At 36.7% G+C, this 24,208-nt stretch overlaps 2 protein-coding genes and 1 pseudogene across 2 annotated transcripts; all 3 read left to right on the top strand.

Annotated features, from left to right (window-relative positions):
- Positions 1 to 766: 766 nt before the first annotated feature.
- LOC143599348 (light-inducible protein CPRF2-like) lies at positions 767 to 12,596 on the top strand. The gene is made up of 6 exons (XM_077077326.1): positions 767 to 997; positions 1,082 to 1,133; positions 1,658 to 1,790; positions 1,862 to 1,937; positions 2,217 to 2,342; positions 12,435 to 12,596. The coding sequence occupies exons 1-6, from the start codon at positions 767 to 769 to the stop codon at positions 12,594 to 12,596; spliced, it is 780 nt and encodes a 259-aa protein (XP_076933441.1).
- A 3,012-nt stretch (positions 12,597 to 15,608) lies between these two features.
- Positions 15,609 to 18,406, top strand: LOC143599355 (acid phosphatase 1-like). Its single transcript, XM_077077330.1, has 3 exons — positions 15,609 to 16,012; positions 17,444 to 17,653; positions 18,229 to 18,406. Exons 1-3 carry the CDS (start codon positions 15,609 to 15,611, stop codon positions 18,404 to 18,406), a joined length of 792 nt encoding a protein of 263 aa, XP_076933445.1.
- Positions 18,407 to 19,574: 1,168 nt separating this feature from the next.
- LOC143599354 (profilin-1-like) lies at positions 19,575 to 21,146 on the top strand (annotated as a pseudogene).
- Positions 21,147 to 24,208: the final 3,062 nt, after the last annotated feature.

Raw genomic sequence — 24,208 nt, 5'->3', positions numbered from 1 at the left:
CAACGCCTAAATATATATCTAAAGAGCTACAGCTAACAGCTACCAGCTAGTTTTGTCAAACATACCCTAAAGCCAACATAATCTTTGATTTTAATAGAAAATACATATTATTCTTTCACATTAACCTCCTATTAACCTCCTATATATACTCATTTACAATCAAGCTCCCATTTAGAGTTGGAGATAATAACAATCAAATCAATTCTTATTACATGAATACATGGTAACAAATATGTTCTAGATATAAGTCTATTAGATATGCTCAAAATTGTATAGAGTATTTTAAAAATATTGAACTTGATTTAAAAAAAGAAAAAACGGCGAATTTTTTAATAACTTTTGTCGTCAATCCCAAGGTGTCATGTCGACGAATTAGACAAGTCGACTTATATATATCGAAAGACAAGTCGACCTATATATATCGAAACATATTTAATGAAATTAAATTTTCTTTTTTGATAAATTGGAGAACTTTGAATTAACTGATTTATTTTAAATTATTATTTACTAGGATAGTAACCCGTGTTACACACGTGTGGACAAACACATAAACAAACTATATAGCCGTAAAAGGAAACTATAAAAATTGATAAAAGAATTAGATAAAAATGATTGAATTCAAAATCGAGGCTCTAAATATAGCATGTATGTATTCCATTGCAATATTGTTTATATATATATACATATATATAATATATATATATATATATATATATATATATATATATGACATTGGATCATCCTCTTCATCAAAGAACAAGTGATCATGAATCAAAGCACGTCCGAGTGGGACTTAGAATGCCTCCTCCAAGACCCATGGACACCACCAGAATCTCCATCTTCTCAACTGAACGACGTCGTTGTAGTCGATCAAAGTCAGTCATTCGCAGCCACTAATACTTTCAGTGCAACTGATGATCCGGTTGATCCGGAAGAGTGCCAGAGATACCTCAGGAGTCAACTTGAACTTGCTTGTGCAGCTGTTGCTTTAACTATGGTTTGCTTATATTATTATATGTGCATACTTTTTAATAAGAGTTTTTTTATAGGATGATAATTTTATTTAAGATTTGCTTTATAGGAATCTTCTGAAAGAACTCAAGATGGCAGTGGATCACAGGCTCCTTCTATAGGTTTGTTAGAACAGTTGCATACTTTTAACGTCCACGCCAAGTAGTTCAGCTGGTTAAGGGGGTTTAAGACTTGTAACAATAACCTAGAGGCTGTGGGTTCGAAACCAATCCTAAGCGCCAATCGCCTTGCCGCTTAATGAGGTTGATTTACCTCTCACGTGATAAGCCTGGGACGGTCTGGCGTGGGCCGGTTTGCATGTCCAGAACAACATGTTTTTTTGGACCTATAATATATGTTTTAACATGCAATTACAAATTGAGCACAAAATCCATGAAAAATGCACACAAACGTTAATAACTATTATAGAAGAAACATAACTCGTGTCTCTTTTAATGAAACCCTATTGCGGTATCATCGAACTTTTTTTTTTTTTAATTCGGGACTAGCGGAGTATCGGCCAAACAACTAATCCAACAAGTTCACATTCGCCGTTTTACTTTGTGTAACTTTCTTATTTTTTTTTGTTATGAGTTTATGGGCTGAAAGTGTACATGTGTTTGTTTGTATTGGCTGATAATATTAGGGTATGGTGATGGACCTATTATACAAAACAACAATGTAATCTCAGTGAACTCAGCAACAAGTGGATCATCAAAACAACTATCAGATGACGATCACCTTGACGCAGACCCTACGGATGTAAAACGTGTTAGAAGGTAAGTTGGGCTGGGTTGACTCGCCAACACTTTTCTTGTAGGTTATTGAAATATAATTATTGTTTTTGTAGAATGATATCGAACAGAGAATCCGCTAGACGTTCAAGAAGACGAAAGCAGGATCAGTTGGCTGAGCTTGAGGCAAAGGTCTGCTTCTTAAATGTTTGTTTTTATGGGTTGCGATTTGGTGCAAATAAAAGTTTACGTATTAAACATACAAATAACTAGTGTAAGTACAGTTTTGAACGAGAGTAATTATGTTTTAGAAAATAGTATAGTGTAATAATAATATTACTCTAGTTCAAAAGTTAATAGAGTAATAATAATTACAATAGTGTTAATATTATTACTCTAGTTATTTGTACCCTTTTCACGATAAAAGTCATTTGTATGTCCATACACTACATTTTATATACTTGTTTTTAGGCTGCTCAATTGAGGATTGAACACTCTGCATTACTGAAGCGTCTTGCTGACATTAACCGAAAGTATAATGAAGCTGCTGTTGATAATAGAGTGCTGAAAGCAGATGTTGAAACTATGAAAGCCAAGGTCAGTTAGTTTCTAAACTGATAAGAACCTTACAAATGAGCTTTTCGTTTTCGATAGTAATTGCTACCCGATAAGGACCTTGGTGCACAAGTAGGGAAGTAAATGAGCCATGCCAAACTAAAGATCACATGAGCTCGAGCTCATCTTGTCAACTCGTTTAATTTAAGAGAGCTCTAGCTCAAACTCAAGTTCAAGCTCAAGCTCAAGCTCAGTCAATTTCAAGCTGTATTTCTAAAGTTCAAGCTTGGCTCATGAATTAATAACTACACAAGCTTGAACTTGATATTGGCTTGGCTCATTTATTATTTTTTATGCATTTATTTAATTAATATTTTAGACATTATTATAATTACAATTATTTGTTATATATAACTAGGTGTTAGGATTAAACGCACACACGAAACTGAACACACACACTGTAAGGCCCCGTTACCGGAAGCCCTACTTTCGCGTTGGATTTACTCATAAACACAGTTCTAAATATCAGAGTTAATTAAAACATTTACGCGGAATATAAAACTTTCATAAAACTTTGCATAATTCATAACTTGTCTCAAAACATTCTTTGTCTTTCAACATTAAAGCATTAAATTAAAACATCATAAGTCTTCAGATGCCAGACTCTCGTTCAGTGCCATGTGTCCCCTCAAGCGAGCTGCCTCATTCTACTCACCTGCGTGCATACTAAAAGTCAGCTACGCTGAGTGAGTTCTAGATAATCACATAATCATACCATTCACATAACATAATGTTCTTTCATTCATACTTTCATACTTTCATACTGTATTAACTTACTGTCATATCTTACGTTATAAAGAGCATTACGCCCTACATTCCTCGAGTATTATTAGGGCTCGGTACCCTCCTTCCTCGAGTATTATTAGGGCTCGGTACCCTCTTTCCTCGAGTATTATTAGGGCTCGGTACCCTCCTTCCTCGAGTATTATTAGGGCTCGGTACCCTCTTTCCTCGAGTATTATTAGGGCTCGGTACCCTCCTTCCTCGAGTATTATTAGGGCTCGGTACCCTCCTTCCTCGAGTATTATTAGGGCTCGGTACCCTCTTTCCTCGAGTATTATTAGGGCTCGGTTCCCTCTTCGTTACCATACAACCATACATTATCATTTCTTTCTTTTATTATCTTTATCACGTTCATACACGTAAACATACATATCATACTTACCTTACACCTGGCGTTACAACCTGACAGTACGTGCAATATCCGAAGATCGTTCACGTAACATCAAGCAATCATTCATACATATCATATCATTCACATAAGGCATACACTTATCTCGTAGGATAAGTGTATTAACAAACATATTGAGTATGCACACAGCCCCGAAAACATAACACATAAGGGGGCTAGAAACTCACCTGAATACGGTTACGTTCTCCGTTGATTGTAATTCCTTTCTTTAACTGGGCTCGGCTAACTGTATAATATTTACACATATCAATTAACTACTACTACCCGTTTTCAATAACTGCCTTAACACATTTCCCATTAGGTTTTTAATTCATTTTAAAAAAACGAACTTCGCTTCAGGCGAAGTTAAACCTTAGGCGAACTTGGAAACAACTTGGTTCTGGCTTGATTCGATCGAATAGGAACACGTTCGATCGAATAGGAACACGTTCGATCGAATACAACACGTTCGATCGAATACAACACGTTCGATCAAACAGGAACACGTTCGATCGAATAGGAACACCGATCGAATACAACACTCATTCGATCGAATACAAAACTCATTCGATCGAATGAGTTGGAGACCATTCGGTTGCTTCCCTATTCGGTCGACTGGACTTGTTCGATCTACGCATTCGATCGAATGGACTGATTCGATCGACTGGTTCGATCGAATGAGTCTGGTTCGACTCCTTCAAGCTGGCGACGGAGAAACCCACGGGTTTTCCAGATTTTCCAGATTTTTGACCCAAAATCGACGTTTTTGACATGGAAATGCTCGGGATTGAAAGGGCTATCGATTCCTTGTACTTTTAAACACACAAGCTTGCATTTTGACACCAAAACAAGGCGGTTTTTGACCCGAAAACTCAAGTTACAAAAACGGGAGTTTTTGCTCGATTTGAGGTCGAAAATGGTTATGAAAACGGATGATTTTCAAGAGGGACTTACCAAAAACGATTAGGAACAAGATTGTGGACTCGGATTTGTGATTCGAGAACTTTCTCTCTCTAGTTTCTCTCTCTAGAATTGAGAGTGTTTGGGTGTGGGAGTGAAAGGGAGTTGGTGAAAATGGTGAAAGTGTCAAGAACTTTCGTTTATATACTACGGGTTTGGTTAGGCTCGGGTTGGCTTCCTACGGGTCGAGACAGGCCGAGTTCATAAAATAACTAAGCCCAAGACCCGTTCCTTACTCGACATTAAATAACTAAAACGTGAAATTACTAAACATAACTTTCTTTTATTTATCATTATAAAAATTTCGGGATGTTACAAGTCTTCCCTCCTTAAAGAGGTTTCGTCCCCGAAACCTAACTTATTCCCTATAAAAGGAAAACTTCTTATATTTACACGCTTTATTGAATCGCCTTCGCTTTCTGAGTTACCCTTCTTACTTCCGGCTTTGCAGTCATCGAATGGTGGTCATGTGTTTTAGCTATTTAAGGTAGCTTGTCCATGAGACCCTCGATGCACCAAGACTCATCTCATCCTTCTAAGGGTTTCGATTAGTACTTTTAACACTATTGTCTAAATCAACATTTCACCATAACATAATAATCATTCTTAACCAAACTCAAAATAATTACACACCACAGATAAACATAAGTTTTAAACCTTAACACAAAACAAGTTCTTAAGCAAATGTAATTTAATAGAACCATTGCATGAGCAATTATTCCTTCATCAGGTGTTCCTCTCTGCAGTTTCCCAAAGTCTTCATCCTTTCGCACCTACCGCCCCTGATTCCTTGCAATCCCTAGCCATGTGGTCAGCTTTTCCGCATTTGAAGCACTTTGGACGATCAGGGCATTCTCGAGAATAATGCCCACTCTTTCCACACCGATAGCACCTGTCTGTCCCAGTCTTGCATTCTCCCTGGTGCACTCGCCCACATGTCTCACATGTATCCTTGTTCCCACCCTTGGCCTTCCTCTCATCAGTTGTTGTCACCATCACGCCAGACCGCTTAGTAGAGGTAGCCCATTTCTTTTCCTTCTCTCCCCCCACCGTTCTTGTTTCCCCACAATCCCTAGCAAAGTGACCCGACTTACCACACTTATAACATTTCTGGTCCTCGGTGCAATCACGAGTTATGTGTCCCTTCTTCCCACATCGGTAGCACTGATTTGGACCAGCCTTGCATTCACCTAGGTGCATCTTCCCGCACACTTTGCACGTTTCCCTTCCCGCGACCCTTGGTATCTTTTTCCCAGCATACTCCACGACATCTACAGATCTTTTGGTTCCTTTCGCTCCTCCCTTTTCATCATCACCACTCTCACTGTCCTTTCCTGCCTTCAAAGTGGCCCTTGCATGGTTTTCAGCAGACCTGTCAGTACGAAATTTCTTCTCTGTAGCAGCTACAGCGTAGGAAATGGCAAATCGAACAGCAGGATCCAGCTGATATCCTTCATCGCTGCTTGGTCCTTGCAAAGTTTCACTTTTCTCCTTTCTCGAGGTAGTAACTAGTTCTTCAGAAGGTTTTCGGACAACGCGTAATCCAAGAGGACGTCCAGTGTGACCTCCCTTTCCAACAAACCTTCTTGCTCCAGCCATTAGTATCCTTAAATGGAAAACACAAACATCATCACTCAAGGAACTATTTAGTACAAGGATAGCAAGGCTAACAGGTAATAACAGTGGCCAGTTGTGATTAGCTGATCACGTTACTTTCCGTGTCCTATACACTTCCCTTTATGAGTCTATTTGTGCCGGTTCTACTTAAGCAGTTTGTCAAATCAAACAATCAATTATTCCTATCCCTGACGTTCACATATCTTTCTTTTCTCATTAACATATATCAATTAATCATACACCTTACCTTTACTGTTCTTGCTTGAGCAACACATGGCATTCTTGAACTGGCATCTTCTTTCCTTTCTTACTTATATCTCATACTCTGTTCGAGTCTAAGCATGTAGGATGCTTAAATCTCTCGAACTTTGCTCTGATACCAACTTGTAAGGCCCCGTTACCGGAAGCCCTACTTTCGCGTTGGATTTACTCATAAACACAGTTCTAAATATCAGAGTTAATTAAAACATTTACGCGGAATATAAAACTTTCATAAAACTTTGCATAATTCATAACTTGTCTCAAAACATTCTTTGTCTTTCAACATTAAAGCATTAAATTAAAACATCATAAGTCTTCAGATGCCAGACTCTCGTTCAGTGCCATGTGTCCCCTCAAGCGAGCTGCCTCATTCTACTCACCTGCGTGCATACTAAAAGTCAGCTACGCTGAGTGAGTTCTAGATAATCACATAATCATACCATTCACATAACATAATGTTCTTTCATTCATACTTTCATACTTTCATACTGTATTAACTTACTGTCATATCTTACGTTATAAAGAGCATTACGCCCTACATTCCTCGAGTATTATTAGGGCTCGGTACCCTCCTTCCTCGAGTATTATTAGGGCTCGGTACCCTCTTTCCTCGAGTATTATTAGGGCTCGGTACCCTCCTTCCTCGAGTATTATTAGGGCTCGGTACCCTCTTTCCTCGAGTATTATTAGGGCTCGGTACCCTCCTTCCTCGAGTATTATTAGGGCTCGGTACCCTCCTTCCTCGAGTATTATTAGGGCTCGGTACCCTCTTTCCTCGAGTATTATTAGGGCTCGGTTCCCTCTTCGTTACCATACAACCATACATTATCATTTCTTTCTTTTATTATCTTTATCACGTTCATACACGTAAACATACATATCATACTTACCTTACACCTGGCGTTACAACCTGACAGTACGTGCAATATCCGAAGATCGTTCACGTAACATCAAGCAATCATTCATACATATCATATCATTCACATAAGGCATACACTTATCTCGTAGGATAAGTGTATTAACAAACATATTGAGTATGCACACAGCCCCGAAAACATAACACATAAGGGGGCTAGAAACTCACCTGAATACGGTTACGTTCTCCGTTGATTGTAATTCCTTTCTTTAACTGGGCTCGGCTAACTGTATAATATTTACACATATCAATTAACTACTACTACCCGTTTTCAATAACTGCCTTAACACATTTCCCATTAGGTTTTTAATTCATTTTAAAAAAACGAACTTCGCTTCAGGCGAAGTTAAACCTTAGGCGAACTTGGAAACAACTTGGTTCTGGCTTGATTCGATCGAATAGGAACACGTTCGATCGAATAGGAACACGTTCGATCGAATACAACACGTTCGATCGAATACAACACGTTCGATCAAACAGGAACACGTTCGATCGAATAGGAACACCGATCGAATACAACACTCATTCGATCGAATACAAAACTCATTCGATCGAATGAGTTGGAGACCATTCGGTTGCTTCCCTATTCGGTCGACTGGACTTGTTCGATCTACGCATTCGATCGAATGGACTGATTCGATCGACTGGTTCGATCGAATGAGTCTGGTTCGACTCCTTCAAGCTGGCGACGGAGAAACCCACGGGTTTTCCAGATTTTCCAGATTTTTGACCCAAAATCGACGTTTTTGACATGGAAATGCTCGGGATTGAAAGGGCTATCGATTCCTTGTACTTTTAAACACACAAGCTTGCATTTTGACACCAAAACAAGGCGGTTTTTGACCCGAAAACTCAAGTTACAAAAACGGGAGTTTTTGCTCGATTTGAGGTCGAAAATGGTTATGAAAACGGATGATTTTCAAGAGGGACTTACCAAAAACGATTAGGAACAAGATTGTGGACTCGGATTTGTGATTCGAGAACTTTCTCTCTCTAGTTTCTCTCTCTAGAATTGAGAGTGTTTGGGTGTGGGAGTGAAAGGGAGTTGGTGAAAATGGTGAAAGTGTCAAGAACTTTCGTTTATATACTACGGGTTTGGTTAGGCTCGGGTTGGCTTCCTACGGGTCGAGACAGGCCGAGTTCATAAAATAACTAAGCCCAAGACCCGTTCCTTACTCGACATTAAATAACTAAAACGTGAAATTACTAAACATAACTTTCTTTTATTTATCATTATAAAAATTTCGGGATGTTACACACACGAAAGCAGTAAACGAACACGAGGATTTAACGTGGTTCGGTCTAAACTGACCTACGTCCACGGGTGGCAACTAGGTATTTCTTTTTTGAGTGACCAAATATTACAAGTACATAATGTTGTTTATATAGAGACTGAACTAGGGTTAGTAAATTATTATGCAAGAAATCTAAACCGGGCCGGGCTTGGGCCCGACCGCCCACACCCGTCTCCTCTTTTGACTTCATATAATAAACCGGGCCAACAAGGCCTACGAACCCAACAATCTCCCACTCGGAGGCCTTAAGTACTCTAGTCTGCACTCCTGATTGTACTTCTGTAATCTGAACATTAAACTTCTTCTAGTTGCCACTGCCTTCTCATCAATTAACCAGAAGGCCCGTTGAAGCTCCCCGGAGCTCCAATACGTCAGTCACGGCTGAAACTGCCCCTGACCCATTCTCTGTCCCTACCGGCTCCCACTGTAACGAACTACCGGATCCTGAGATAACCTGAGAACAAACACTCTCCATATTCAGCAAGTAATTCATTGGAGAGACTTTTACAGCTGGAATACTGGTTTTCTTAATCCACTGTCGACCTGGAACTGTAACTGAAACACGACCTGTGCTCCCACTGTCACGATGTCCCCCAACTGATTTAACCTTCCTAGCTCGTTCATCCTGAATCTTCACTTTGGCTCTGGGTTTGTTACTTGCAAAACGAACCTTCTTCTGCCCACGAGATTCTGTGAACCGGATTTTGTCTTTCACCAAAACTGGATCCACTCCTTTCGATGACATATCGACCATTTCTTGCCACGAGCAACAACGAGATTCCCTTTGACTACTTTCCACTGCCCATTCCCGAACTTAACATCGTGCCCCTGGTCATCCAACTGCCCAACTGAAATCAAACGTTTCTTCAAACTTGGAATAACCCTCACGTCTTTCAAGTACAAGAAGTACCGGCTGAAGTTATCAAATCAACGTCTCCCATACCCGTAACCTCTAAAATATCATCATTCGCTAGTCGAACCTTTCCAAAATCCCCAAATTTAAGATTCTTCATCGTTTCACTACAGTGAGTGGCATGAAACGATGCACCAGAATCCATCACCCAAGCATCAACGCTACTCTCAACACTACAAACCAAAGCCTCATCACTACTGACCCCGTCATCTGTGTCGTCTTCTGTAACGTTCACCTCTTTCTTACCATTCGGACACTGATTCTTGAAGTGTCCTTTCTCTTTACAACCCCAACATTCAATATCCTTACGAGTCTTAGACTGACTCCTCTTCCTGCTCCCACTGCCTCGCTGTTTTCCCCTACCTCTACCTTCTGTGACTAGCATATTGCCTGATGATTCACCTGAACTTCTGCGTCTTGAATCTTCTCCCAGAATCAGATCTCGAATCCCATCGAAAGTAATATTTGTAGACGAACTACAAACCGCAGTCACTGTTTGCGACCAACTGTCGGGCAAAGAGGATAATAACAAGAGGCCTTGAACTTCATCATCAAACTTAATGTCAACTGACACTAAGCGGGACAAGATCGAATTAAGATTATTGATATGAGTTGTAACTGACCCACCCTCTTTCATTCTTGTTGTCACTAGCTCTCGGATAAGATAGACTTTATTCGCTGCCGAAGGCTTCTCATACATGTTGGATAGCGCCTCCATCATACCACGTGCTGTGGTTTCTTTCATGATGTTAAACGCCACATCTTCCGACAACGACAAAGTAATACAAGCCCTAGCTTTCTTGTCTAACTTCTTCCAATCTGCTTCTGACAACTTTTCTGGTTTTTCATCCTCAAACACTACATCCAAGTCTTTCTGACAAAGTAGTGCCTCAATCTGCATCTTCCACCAACCGAACTTCTGTCCGTCAAACTTCTGTATCGAAACCTTTCCGTCTTCTGCCATAACAATGACTAAAACGAAAAACTGGATAAAAACAGAGACAGACACAACAATGGCACGAGCCTGAACTTAACGGCTGTTCTACTGAACTCTGTTAAAAATCAACCTATTTAAACCGTAGCAGAAATACGAACTGTAAATCAGAAACTGAAATTTTAAATTGAAACGATAAAACCTGACAAACGCGGTTGGCACTGGTTCTCTGTTTCTTTAAATGACTCCTTCTGATTGACAACGGTTCTTCAATGAAAAATAGAATCCTGATTCAACTTGTTCTTGGTTCATTAACTTGCTTAATCGGTAATGAAACAACCCACACCAATAACAAAGATCGAAACAACGATCTATATTGGCCAAACAAAAAGTTCAGAACTGGTCTGGTAACAAAACTCCCTTTTGGTAAAATATGATCTTGACCAAAAATAATATATTTGGCTAACCTGCCAAAAAATATACGTACCACCCAAATTAAACCAATTGGGCCTTTTAATCTAAAGCCCAAATAAAAAATTATTTAGCAGGCCTTTACTAAGCCCAATAAGGAGGGTCTGGTAGCAACAAGAATTTTTTGGTCAAACGAGGTCACATCACACCGCTGCTTTCCCACAAAAGTAATTTAATACGACTGCAACTTCAGCTCCGCGTTCTGATCTTCTATGGTGGCAATGGAACTGCCAACAATGAACCGATCAACGGAGGGAAACTAGCGACGGTACACGGTGGCGACGCGCAGATGACTTTCGAACAGAACCTCCACAAAAAGAACGTCGGTGGCTGGGAAAAAACCCTAACCGACTGTGACGACGGCGAACAGAAACTGACGGAACCCTAGCTCCGACTTCCGCGGCCGCGATGAGCAGAACTGGTTCACGCGTTCTCGTGTGATCCGAACCTAAGCTCTGATACCACTTGTTAGGATTAAACGCACACACGAAACTGAACACACACACGAAAGCAGTAAACGAACACGAGGATTTAACGTGGTTCGGTCTAAACTGACCTACGTCCACGGGTGGCAACTAGGTATTTCTTTATTGAGTGACCAAATATTACAAATACATAATGTTGTTTATATAGAGACTGAACTAGGGTTAGTAAATTATTATGCAAGAAATCTAAACCGGGCCGGGCTTGGGCCCGACCGCCCACACCCGTCTCCTCTTTTGACTTCATATAATAAACCGGGCCAACAAGACCTACGAACCCAACACTAGGAGGTGTAAGCGAGCTGAGCCTGAGCTTGCCTAAGCTTGAGTTCAACTTGTTTAATTTAAACAAGCTCAAGCTCTGCTCGGATCAGCTCGTTTATATGCATTTAAAAAATATTTATTTAATTTGTTTATTAATATATAGATATAACTATATTTTTGTAATTATAATTTTGAACATATAATAAAATACGCATCATGGAGATATTTTTAACATGTCTTGATATATATTATTTATCATGTAAATATGTAATTATATATTTATTATGCGAAATAAAATTTAATTTTCATATAAATGACTTGAATGAAGCCAGTTAGTCAAATTTGGTATGTGAAGCTCAAGTTTGAGCTCGTTTTGACGTATTTGCGAGCCCATCTCAAGTAGAGCACAAGCAGCATGTCTTGTTCACTTCACTGTATATAATATATTTTATTTGTGTTTTTGTTATATTTATGTATATAATAATATTATTATGTAATTATATATTATATTATAGAAGTAAAATTATATGTATATAAGAACAGGGTCACAAGTCTAAATAGACTTGGTGTATGGAGGTCAGACTCGAGCTCGTTTATTAAATGAACCGTATTTTAGGCATGCATTCAAGATTGAGCTCGTTTAAGCTTTATTTGAACCTTTAGTGAGCTAATCTTGAGTAGCTAATGTGCACCTTGGCTCGTTTACATTTCATGCATATGGTTCACGGTTTGAGTCACAAACAATCCTGATGCAATTAATATCCTGATAATTTATCAAACATGTATGCAGGTGAAGATAGCTGAAGAAAGCGTGAAAAAATTTATTCCTGAATTTAACTCAATGGTTCAACCAGTATCCAATTTATCAACTATGGGTCTTATGCCTTCATATAATTGTATTCCATCTGGTTCATCCACAGTTGACATGAATCAACAACATGACATGGATTAGCGGCGACAATTGGGGTCATTAGTGGCGAAAAAAGTGCTAGACGAATCAGACAAGTAGACTTTTATAAAACTAAACATATGTAATAAAGCTAATTTTTCTTTATTGATAAACTAGGTTAATAGCCCGTGTTACACACAGGTGGAAAACATATCAACAAACAATATAAAATATAAACTACGCATTCAGTCAACACAAATATTTGACATAAGTTTTTTACCCTCAGATGTTACAAAAGATGTTAAACTATATCTATAACATACAAAGAAAATACTTTATAAATAAACAATGCAATGAATAAGAAATAATATAACATAAATGAACCATTAGACCCGAAAATAAATAAAAAAACACATATTAGTAAAAGATTTTGTAATATTAATTGAAAACTAAGTTTACAAATACATACCAACTTTAAACTGTATCACATTAAGTTTCAAAAATCTCTTTATAAACAGCTTTATTTAATATTTTTAAATGTTCCTAATTGTTCTAAAGAATGTTTTTTTCTTTTTTCTTTTATAGTGTTTTTTATAAATAATTTTCAGAGATATCTATATTTTTATAGCATTTTTCATGTTATTTCTTAATAAATAAATAAATAAAACTTAAAGAAGATTCGGTTTGATCACCATTCACCGGCTCTTCTTCTTTCCTCAAGAATAAATTAAATCATTAACAAGGTGGTTATTAATTGAAATAAATAGACTTAATCATAGAGTTAATTGCATTAATTTGAATAAATATATTTAATTACAGATTAATTGAATTAAATTGGAATGCTTATTTTAATTTAGTGGATTAAAAATAATTATGAATATGTGGAAATTATTGATATGAAAATGTGATTACATAGAATCCTATATAAATAGGCTAGAATAAAGACATATGGAGAGAATCATCTTGCTTTAATATATTAGTAAGATTGGGGTACTTTGAATTCTGCTTTAGTTTAGATCGTTATTCATTTTGCTTAAATTAGCCGTAAAAGGAAACTATGAAAATTGACAAGAATTATAGAAAGCTCTAAAGTTTAAATGATGGCATTCTATTCTTTGTCATATAATCCTGGCTCTGGAAACATTATAGTAGGACATTGAAGGTTCATTGCATCCAATCGTGAAAAAAGTCAGAAACTAAGTCACTAACTACACTTTTGAAAAATAACAAACCAAACTGGACGGGTTAATAGGGTCAGCCAAATAGTTTTGAACCAGTTGTTTTATTTTGACAGAATTACAAATTTTGTCCTTTAAAATAAGACGAATTACGGTTCGTGTCCTTTTCTTAGTTTCCTTGCAGGCGGTGTACTTTAAACTTTTTTTTCCTACAAGTTTTGTCCTTTACGCTAACTGGGTTAGAAAAAGTCAGTTAAATCCCATCACGTGAGGCGCATATGAGGGTAGTTTTGTCCTTTCATATATCTCTGCAACTAACCACATCTTCTTCAATCACCATCATCAATCTCACCAACCAATTACCCATCACAGAATCCACCCTAAACACCCCAGCCGGACTCACCACCACCACCACCGGAATCACAACCTCGCCATCATCAATCTCACCAACCAATCTACCGCCCACAGCCTCGCCGGAGCCGCCGTAGCTGCTGCCGTAATGGTGGTCGAAAAACCGACTGTGACGGTGATGGTGATTCTAGGGAAGTAGAAGCTGCCGTAATGATGGCCGGAAACCCTCATATCGGCGACTGTGACGGCGATGGTGAGTCTAGGGATCGATGGTGATTCCGGCGATGGCAATGGTGGCCGGAAAACCGACTGCCGTAATGGTGGCCGTAGCTGCTGCCGTAATGGTGGCCGGAAACCCGTCCAGTCTGCGATTTCGATTTTTCAGATCTGCGAAGTGGTGGTGGAGATATTGCAGTTAGAGTTTAGGGTTTGTGAGAGGTGAGTGGTGACGTGGGTGGCGATGGAAGCGGTGGCGGAGAGGCAGGCAGTACGGACGACGGTCTCTGGGTCGTGGGTTAGATGGCGATTGTTTGTCGGTGGGCGATTTTTGTGTGTTGTTGCTGGGTTCCATTTATGAACCCTAGGTGGCATCGCAAGACAGTGGACAACTAATCACACATTCACTGCACAATTGATTTGGGGATAATAATCCAAAACATATGTTTGTGTGTGTATGATCTCCAATTGCATATCATAAATTAAGTTGAAAAATGTTGGGATTGCAGCTGTGTAGAGTTGTTGTGGCCTATGGTTGTTAACAAGTGGCTCAATATTCCAACTAATAGTTTGATTATAATGTTGATTTTGCTGATAGCTTCCATGATCCCAGTTGAGATTCACCGGTTAATTTAAGTGGGTGTTTGGTTGGTGGTGACATTGTGGTGGTTTATTGTGGTGGTGGTTTGTTTGTGGATTCCGGTAGCATTGCCGGCGGAGTAAGATGGAGTAAGAAGAAGACTGATAAAGGGTTTAGTTGCAGAGATATATGAAAGGACAAAACTACCCTCACATGCGCCTCACGTGATGGGATTTAACTGACTTTTTATAACAAAGTTAGCGTAAAGGACAAAACTTGTAAGAATAAAAAGTTTAAAGTACACCGCCTGCAAGGAAACTAAGAAAAGGACACGAACCGTAATTCGTCTTATTTTAAAGAACAAAATTTGTAATTCTGTCTTTTATTTTTATTGAAAACATTGATTTTTTTTTATTAATAATTTAAAAAATAATAAGAATGGTTCATTAATACAATGCGTATGCTTAAATTTCTAATTTTAAAATAAATAGAATATGTTTTATTTTACAAATTTTGATAAAACCTTTTTCCGGCGCTATCCGTTATTTTTTTACCAAAATTGTTCAACCCGTCGCCTATCCGATTCGCTGTCATATCCGGTTATAAAAACGTAGCTTTAAAGAGTTGAAATTGGCCCATAATATAATATTATCATAAACGATACACCTAACATATTATTATTCCATTCCATTATTAGCCATTGAATATCAAATCCGGCGAAGCCACCATACCGGAGAACGTGGTCCCACTATGAACTCCGGCCAATTCGCCGTCACACTCCTCCTCATCCTCTCCGTCACCACCTCCTCTTCATCCGAACGATTAATCCGGTTGCCACGTGGGTACCACCGATCACCGGCGTATTATTCCGACACCCACCGTAAAACCAACGATTTGTTCTGCGAAAGCTGGAAATATTCGATCGAAGCTAACGACGCCGGAGTGTGGTACCTTGTGCCGGACCGGTACGTTCAATTTGTGAAGGAGTATATGAACGGTGAGCGGTACCGGTCGGATTCGGAGGTGGTTGGGGAGAATGCGGTGGAGTATGCGAAGACGGTGAATGTTTCCGGTGATGGTTTGGATGCGTGGGTGTTTGATATTGATCAGACGTTGGTGTCTAATTTGCCGTATTATGTCGATCACGGATACGGGTAAGCTAGAAAATTAGAAGCCTTTGATCGAGTTAATCGTAATATGAATGGAAATAAATCTGGCGCGGGTGTACACTTATAGGCCTATACGGGCATGACTATACGGCTCGTACGGGCCATACGACCCATATAGACCTATACAAGACCGCATTTAATTGCTCATATAGCACCTATACGAGAGACGTACATGCATTTTTCTCATTAATGAGTATTCACAAGTCAACACTTGTAATCATGAAATAAGTAGTATTTTAGCTTTTTTAGCTTTTTTTTACAAAATAAGCTTAACTGGTGTTTGGTTTAGCTTTTTAAGCTTATGATTATATGCTTATATAAGCTAATTTGAATAAGCTTATTTGAAGACGGTTTTTTTAGCTTATTTGTGTAAGGGTGTAAGTTACTCATTTACCCTAAAATGGTGGCGGATTAATAATTATTGAAGCAACTTATTACTGTAACAAATTAAAGAACGGTGGATTTAACAACTTATTATCAACTTGTAGAATATAAGCTAATCCAAATACTTAAAAAGAGCTTATCAAATAATAGAAAATAAGTTATAAGCTACTTTGAAATATAAGCATAAGCCAAAAAAATAAAAGCTAGGCCAAACACCCCCTAAAACCTCTATACAGGCCGTATAGAAAACTTATTTTTATACATGTGGACCAGATGTTATTAGTATGTTGTTTTGGCCAAATGTTTTGTTGTTTTCTTAATCATTGATTGATTATTTTGTATGGACTATTGTAAGGTTTACCATAATATAATCTTAAACTAAGGTTCTCGGGGTACAACTACAAATTACTTAGCCAAATATGTTATGTAAATTTTAATAGACAATTTATTCTATTATATTATTCAACCTTTCAGTATAAAACATAATTCTATATAACTGAAACAAAACATGAAAGGGTTGAAAAAAAGAGCCGCTAAAATTGCTAAAAAAATATGGTGCAAGTCCGGATGATGGCTTGATAAATATAGGATGTTAAAGTCATAAATCGCATAAATATATGGTCATAAAAAATTTGTGTACAAAAAGTTGGCTATACGGCCCGTATAGGCCTATACGAGACACTACAAAAAATAACCGACAACATCCGACACAAACTGACACAACTCAGGTGCTATACGGCCCGTATAGCCTTATACGAGTCGTATATGCAAAAAATGGTGTGTGAGAACTGAGAATCTAAAATGATGCATGAGGATCCTAAGCCAATATAATACTGACATTTAGAATTGGCTCTGCCCCTAGCCTGTCCACCCTAGATCCCGTGGACCCGCTACTTAATAATCATCATCCGACTAGATTTTCAACCAACCAGATCACGTCACATTATATCTAGGGAAACTGCAAAAAACTATAATGCTTTAACATAATAACAATATCCTTTATTATTAACCGGATTGATTTGATCTGAACAGATCAGAGGTCTTTAACGAGAAGTCTTTCGATGAGTGGGTAGACTTAGCTGAGGCGCCCGCCTTACCAGCAAGTTTCAGATTATACACAGAGCTTCAACAGTTAGGGTTCAAGATTTTCTTGTTAACGGGCCGAAGTGAATTTCAAAGAGAAGCTACTAACAAGAATCTCCAGTTTGCTGGATACACCAACTATGAAAAGCTTTTCTTAAGGTAATTTATCTCTAAAACCTAGGCCTGTAAACGAACCGAATGAACATGAACAAGGGTATGTTCATGTTTATTTATTTAACTTTAAGCGAACGCCAGACGAGCAGTTAGTCAGACAAATATTTGTGTTCATGTTCGTGAGCATGTTTGTGTTCGTTTATGTTTGTTCGTAAAATTTAAACAAAAAGTTCATGAACGTGTATTAACAAACGCTAACAAACATAAATGAACACACTAAATTAAATATGAACAAACAAATATAAAACATTAAGTACAATAGTACATGATTAACACATATGAGTTTTTATTTACTTAACATGTTTATTTTTTAAAAAAACTATTTAATTTCATTTTAAAATGGGTTAAACAAACGGACACAAATGAACGAACATAAACGAACAAGCGCAAATAAAGGATCATATAGGAACAAACATAAGTGAATGCACATGAATGAATGAAACATGTTCTTGTCCGTTCGTTTATTAAATAAATGAACATAAAGGAACTTCCAACCGAACAGTTCACTGAACATTCGGCTCGCTCATTTCACAACTTTAATATGTTTATTAATGAAACAGGGGAGATTCAGATTTAGGTAAAACAGCTACTGTGTACAAATCTGAAAAGAGACAGGAGCTAAAAGACGCAGGCTATCGGGTACGAGGGAGCTCGGGAGACCAGTGGAGTGATTTGTTTGGTTTTGCAAGAGCAGACAGATCTTTTAAACTTCCAAATCCATTGTATTACATCCCCTGATTTATACCCACGGTTGCGGTAATTCATTGTATCTCATTGTATTTCTTATTCTTATTTCTTATTAATGGATAGATTCTGGTTCGGGTAATATGTTGAATGTTATTCAAAATGTGTTATTAATAACTGTCTTTTAAAAGTTTTCGATGAAACGTGTGAATGTAGGTATCATGGAAGTATCTCATTCTTCCACGATCGGTCATGTCAAATTGGTTATCGTCGATCTTTTAGACTCTGCATACATCTGCTAACCATTCTGAGTAAAAATATGATCAACACAATAAATTGTTAGATAAGGTTTTACTTTTTAAATGGTGAGTGTTCAAGTCTTGTGATTGTCAAAAGAAACTGACAAGGTTATAATATGCATTTGATAGGAAATATTAGAATGTATATTTGTAGAACTTACTAATACTCATAATTAATAATGTTCCCACATGAATAGTAGCATACTAGCATAATAACTAAAACACTTAGAAGTGACATAGATGAGTGGGAGAATGATACTCAATATCTTATTGAAGCTATTTTTGTTGGTGTAAACGAGTTGAGTCGAGTCCAAGCTTGACTAGACTCAAGTCGGTTCATTTTAACGTACGAGTGCTCAAGCTCGGGTTTGACTCATTTTTTATTAATTAATTAACTTATATACCTTTCTAGTTATTTTTATATAGTTTAAGAAAAACCTTAACCGAGTCAAAGCTTGACTAGCCTAAGCGAGCTTCCTATTCAAAGAGCATAACTAAATGAGCTTTATCTGAGGCCCGGGCTTGAAAAACTTGGTTCGTTTCGAACTTTTTATCAATTGGATCTCGAGTTGCTCGCGAGCGGCTCGGCTCGTTTATATCCATACTTTAAACTGGTAATATATAAAATTATTTAAAACTACTGGACTAAAACCATAGATTTTGACAAACCACAGGGACGAAAACCGCAGTTTAATCTTCTAACAAATAAAACACAAAAATCTTAACAACTAGTTGTCATGTTACAAAGGCCTATTTTGGTAACACATTGTCCTTAAACAAAGGCGAAACATAATATAGGCAATTAAATAAAAACCATCAACAATAACTAGAATATCGCTTCTCTTCTAATTAACCTTATATTCAACTTTAAATCTCACACTTTCTCAAACAATAATATAACTTAACATAAAAACTGTCTTAAAATGTCGTGGCAAACTTACGTCGATGACCACTTAATGTGTGACATTGATGGCAGTGGCCAGCACCTAAGCTCCGCCGCTATCTTTGGTGTTGATGGCACCGTTTGGGCTAAGAGCACTTCCTTTCCCCAGGTTTGTCTTCATTTTACGACCCGTAATAAAAACCGGCTTTTGGTTTTGGTTTTGCATGTTAAAACCGAAAGAACCAAACCGAGTTTATGTATTTTCATTTTTGTTTTAAATAATGTATAAGAATTTAATAAATATTTAACTCAAATATTTTTTTTCCGATATGTGGAATAATTAATAACTAAATTAGTTATTAGACTATTAGTTAGCAAAATGATTTAGATCCAAATTCATTATTTTTGCCATTTTTTTTATATCGGTCCAAAATTTTCAAACTCAAATGACGGAACCAAAAAACCGAAAACAAATTGAAAAAACCATAACCAAAAAAACTGAAACTGAAATCGAAACGAACCGAATTTATAGATTTTCATTTTCTATTTTAAATAATTTATAAGAATTTAATAAATGTGTATCTCAAATATGCTAGTCCAAATTTATAATAATCAATTAGTTAACAAAATGATTTAGTCCAAAATTCAATATTTTGGTTAGTTTTTATTAATTTTTTTAATTTCAACCCAAAAATTTTAAACTCAAATGGCAAAACTGTACTCAAACCGAATTTATAGATTTTTTATTCCTTGTAATCATTTTCTGTGCAGTTTAAACCTGAGGAAATTAAAGCTATCATTAAAGAATTCGATGAAACCGGTACCTAGCCCCAACTGGTTTATTTCTTGCTAGTCAAAAGTACATAGTGTTACAAGGCGAGGCTGGAGTTGTTATTCGTGGAAAGAAGGTAATTTCAACCCGTGCACTTTATTAATATGTTGATAGCATGGCCAGTCGAGGCAGGATCCCGAGGCCCTTTTTTATTACCTTTTTCACATATCTTAAAAATATATATTTTAAACCCAACAACCAATTAACATTTGATTTAGCTTAGGGCGCGAGGTTGGCGACCGCCATTGCCCAACTATATATGTTATCATTAACCCATTTAAATCATAATTTATCATTACCGCGCATTTAAAACGTTATGGCTAATTGGCTATTGAGAATGACATAATAGAGTACTGATTACAAAGAGTTAATCAATAGCTTGGCATTGAAAAATGCTAGGAGAGCTTCACGATTCGTTTAAGTATTTAAATTATATCATTTTGCTATAATATTTTTATTTTGTTTATTGTTATCACAACAATTTATATTATAAATAAGTTTTGAGTTTATATTTTAGGGGTCATTTTTTTACTCGTTTTGGGCCCATGAATTTTTAGGGATTCTTGAGGACGGCTATGGTTGATATGGGTTAGCGTTTATCGTTTAACTGTTCAAATGGTTAATTAATAATATTTGAATTTACAGAGAGCTGGAGGGATTTGCATCAAGAAAACCGGTCAAGCAATAGTGTTTGGGCTTTACGAAGAGCCGGTAGCTCCCGGTCAATGCAACATGGTTATGGAAAGGCTCGGTGATTATCTCGTGGACCAAGGCATGTGATTTGTGTTATTGTCATTACTCGAAGTACTTTTGTGTCTATAGTCTTGAATACAAGGATACAAACGGTTTTTTCACTGTTTTTTGGTGCTTCTCCGAATCCTTGTTATATGCCAGGTCATTTGTATCGTTATTAACGAATCCATAAGTTCAATAACTTGTTATTCAAATATGTTCAAAAGTTGTACTCTACGTGGCAGTTAATGCCACAAGATGGCATATTATGTAAATAAGAGAAAACCCATTGTACTCTCTCTATTTATTTTGTTTATGATGCAAATGTGTTCATGTATATCTTTTGGATTTCATTTTTATCTTTGGACTTTCTTTCAAGCCTTTTAGCTATTATTTATGTTTTTTGGCTAACATTTATATCTTTTACGTTCAATTAATGGCTTTTAGCTAACATTTATATCTTTTAGCTTCTATTTACCCTTTTTGGCTACCATTTCTTTGTTGAGCTACCATTTATGTCTTTTGGTTTCCATTTAATTATTTTGGCTACCATTTCTTCGTTGGGCTACCATGTCCCTGCTAGACCCAAAAATAAAAAATCCAAATAATCTATATTTATTTATTATTTTTTTCTCACAATCATGAGTTCTTATACACATTATATCAAATAAAATAGAAATTTTGGTAAATACAAATGTTTACCTATTGATCAAAATATTGAGGATAGGTTGAAAAAATCAGCTTCTTAGTCGTCCCACAAGTCGATGATAGCCCCGTTAAAAGAAAACAAAAACCTACCGATAAACAGTTGTTTTCTCTTAACGAGGCTATCATCGACTCGTGAAACGACTAAAACGCTTATTCTCTCAACCTACCCTCAATATTTTGATCAATGGTTAAACTTTCACATTTACCAATATTTTGACTTTATTTGATGCAATGTGTAAAAGAACACATGATTGTGAGAAAAAAAATAAATATATATATAGATTATATGGATTGTTTTTAATTTTTAGGCCTAGTAGGGATTCTCGGAAAGATTAAGATGGTGATGCTCTCATTTTATTTTTCTTTGACACGTATGGTTTTCATTTCTTCATTTAGAGCATCTATTTCTTCATTTTAAGAATGTCGATTTTATTGTATCTATGCGGGGCTAGCAACCACCGGTAGACTTTTATTTTCCCTTAACGAGGCTATCATCGACTCGTGGGACGACTAAGAAACTAATTCTCTCAACCTACCCTCAATATTTTGATCAATGGTTAAATCTTTGCATTTACCAATATTTCTACTTTATTTGATACAATGTGTATAAGAACCCATAATTGTGAGAAAAAAATAATAAATAAATATAGATTATATGGATTGTTTTAATTTTTAGGTCTAGTAGGGACTCTTGGTAAGATTAAGATGGTGAGTCTCTCATTTTATTTTTCTTTGACACCTATGATTTTCATTTCTTCATTTCGAGCTTCAATTTCTTCATTTTAAAAGTGTCGATTTTGTTTTCCTTATTCGGGGCTAGCAGCCACCGGTAGACTTTTGTTTTCCCTTAACGAGGATATCATCGAATCGAGAGACGACTAAGAAGCTGATTCTCTCAACGTACCCTCAATATTTCGATCAATGGTTAAACCTTCGCATTTACCAATATTTCTATGTTATTTGATACAATGTGTATAAGAACCCATGATTGTGAGAAAAAAATAATAAATAAATATTGATTATTTGGATTGTTTTTGATTTTTAGGACTAGTAGGACTCATAGGATGATTAAGATGGTGAGTCTCTCATTTTATTTTTCTTTGACACGTATGTTTTCATTTCTTCATTTCAGGCTTCCATTTCTTCATTTTAAGAGTGTCGATTTCATTTTCCCTATGCGGGGCTAACATCCACCGGTAGACTGTTGTTTTCCCTTAAAGAGGCTACCATCGACTCGTGGAAGGACTAAGAAGCTGATTCTCTCAACCTATCCACAATATTTCGATCAATGGTTAAACCTTCGAGTTTAACAATATTTTGACTACATTTGATACAATTTGTATAAGAACCCATGATTGTGAAAAAAAATAATAAATAAATATAGAATATATGTATTGTTATTAAGTTTTAGGACTAGTAGACACTCGCGAGATGATGAATATGGTGAGTCTCTCATTTTATTTTTCTTTGACACGTATGGTTTTCATTTCTTCATTCCGGGCTTCAATTTCTTCCCTTTAAAAGTGTCGATTTTATTTTCCCTATGCGGGGCTAGCAGCCACCGGTAGACTGTTGTTTTCTCTTAACGAGGCTATCATCGACTCGTGGGACGACTAAGGAGATGATTCTCTCAACATACCCTAAATATTTCGATCAATTGCTAAACGTTCGCATTTACCAATATTTTGACTATATCTGATACAATGTGTATAAGAACCAATGATTGTGAGAAAATAATAATAAATAAATATAGATTATATGGATTGTTATTAATTTTTAGGCCTAGTAGGGATTCCTGTGATGATTAATATGGTGAGTCTCTCATTTTATTTTTCTTTAACACGTATGGTTTTCATTTCTTCATTTCGGGCTTCCATTTCTTCATTTTAAGAGTGTCTATTTTGTTTTCTTTATGTGGGGCTAGAAGCCACCCGTAAACTGTTGTTTTCCCATATCATCGACTCGTGGGACAACTAAGAAGCTGATTCTCTCAACCTACCGTCAATATTTCGATCAATGGTTAAACCATCGCATTTACCAATATTTTAACTTTCATTGTTCATACACTTTTAGTTTCTTGCTTAATTGTTAATTTGTTTTGCAATTGTGTTAGAGATTGAAGTGTTTATGATTTTTATTGATTGTTGGACAATTGTTAAGATGATTGGTTTGAGTTTATTAATGGTTTTATTCAATGTTCATGCCTGTCCAATTATGATCATAGGCTAAACTTGTTAGTTCTACCTAGGAATGATGATTATTGTTAGTGTTTGATAGGTTTTATGGATTGTTTGATTGATAGACTTGAATTGTTATTGTAAAGTTTGATTTAGACATGAAATAGGTTGTGTTTAAGGGCTGGAAATTTTGGTGAATTATTGCATAAACCCCGTGTGTCGGTT

The sequence above is a fragment of the Bidens hawaiensis genome, unplaced genomic scaffold (assembly GCF_021521415.1).
Source record: "Bidens hawaiensis isolate Kalapana, Puna unplaced genomic scaffold, B.hawaiensis_p1.1 tig00052066_1, whole genome shotgun sequence".
Taxonomy (NCBI): Eukaryota; Viridiplantae; Streptophyta; class Magnoliopsida; order Asterales; family Asteraceae; genus Bidens; species Bidens hawaiensis.
The sequence above is the reverse complement of the archived record's forward strand: the minus strand, read 5'-3'. Positions and strand labels throughout refer to the sequence as shown.

What these genes read in the sequence shown, in the direction of transcription:
- LOC143599348 (XM_077077326.1), top strand. Translation starts at nt 767, where the DNA reads ATGAATCAAAGCACGTCCGAGTGGGACTTAGAATGCCTCCTCCAAGAC. An exon ending in ATCACAGGCTCCTTCTATAG is followed by an intron (nt 1,134 to 1,657) that starts GTTTGTTAGAAC and finishes TGATAATATTAG; the next exon opens with GGTATGGTGATGGACCTATT. An exon ending in TGGCTGAGCTTGAGGCAAAG is followed by an intron (nt 1,938 to 2,216) that starts GTCTGCTTCTTA and finishes ACTTGTTTTTAG; the next exon opens with GCTGCTCAATTGAGGATTGA.
- LOC143599355 (XM_077077330.1), top strand. Translation starts at nt 15,609, where the DNA reads ATGAACTCCGGCCAATTCGCCGTCACACTCCTCCTCATCCTCTCCGTC. An exon ending in TATGTCGATCACGGATACGG is followed by an intron (nt 16,013 to 17,443) that starts GTAAGCTAGAAA and finishes TGATCTGAACAG; the next exon opens with ATCAGAGGTCTTTAACGAGA. An exon ending in TATGAAAAGCTTTTCTTAAG is followed by an intron (nt 17,654 to 18,228) that starts GTAATTTATCTC and finishes TTAATGAAACAG; the next exon opens with GGGAGATTCAGATTTAGGTA.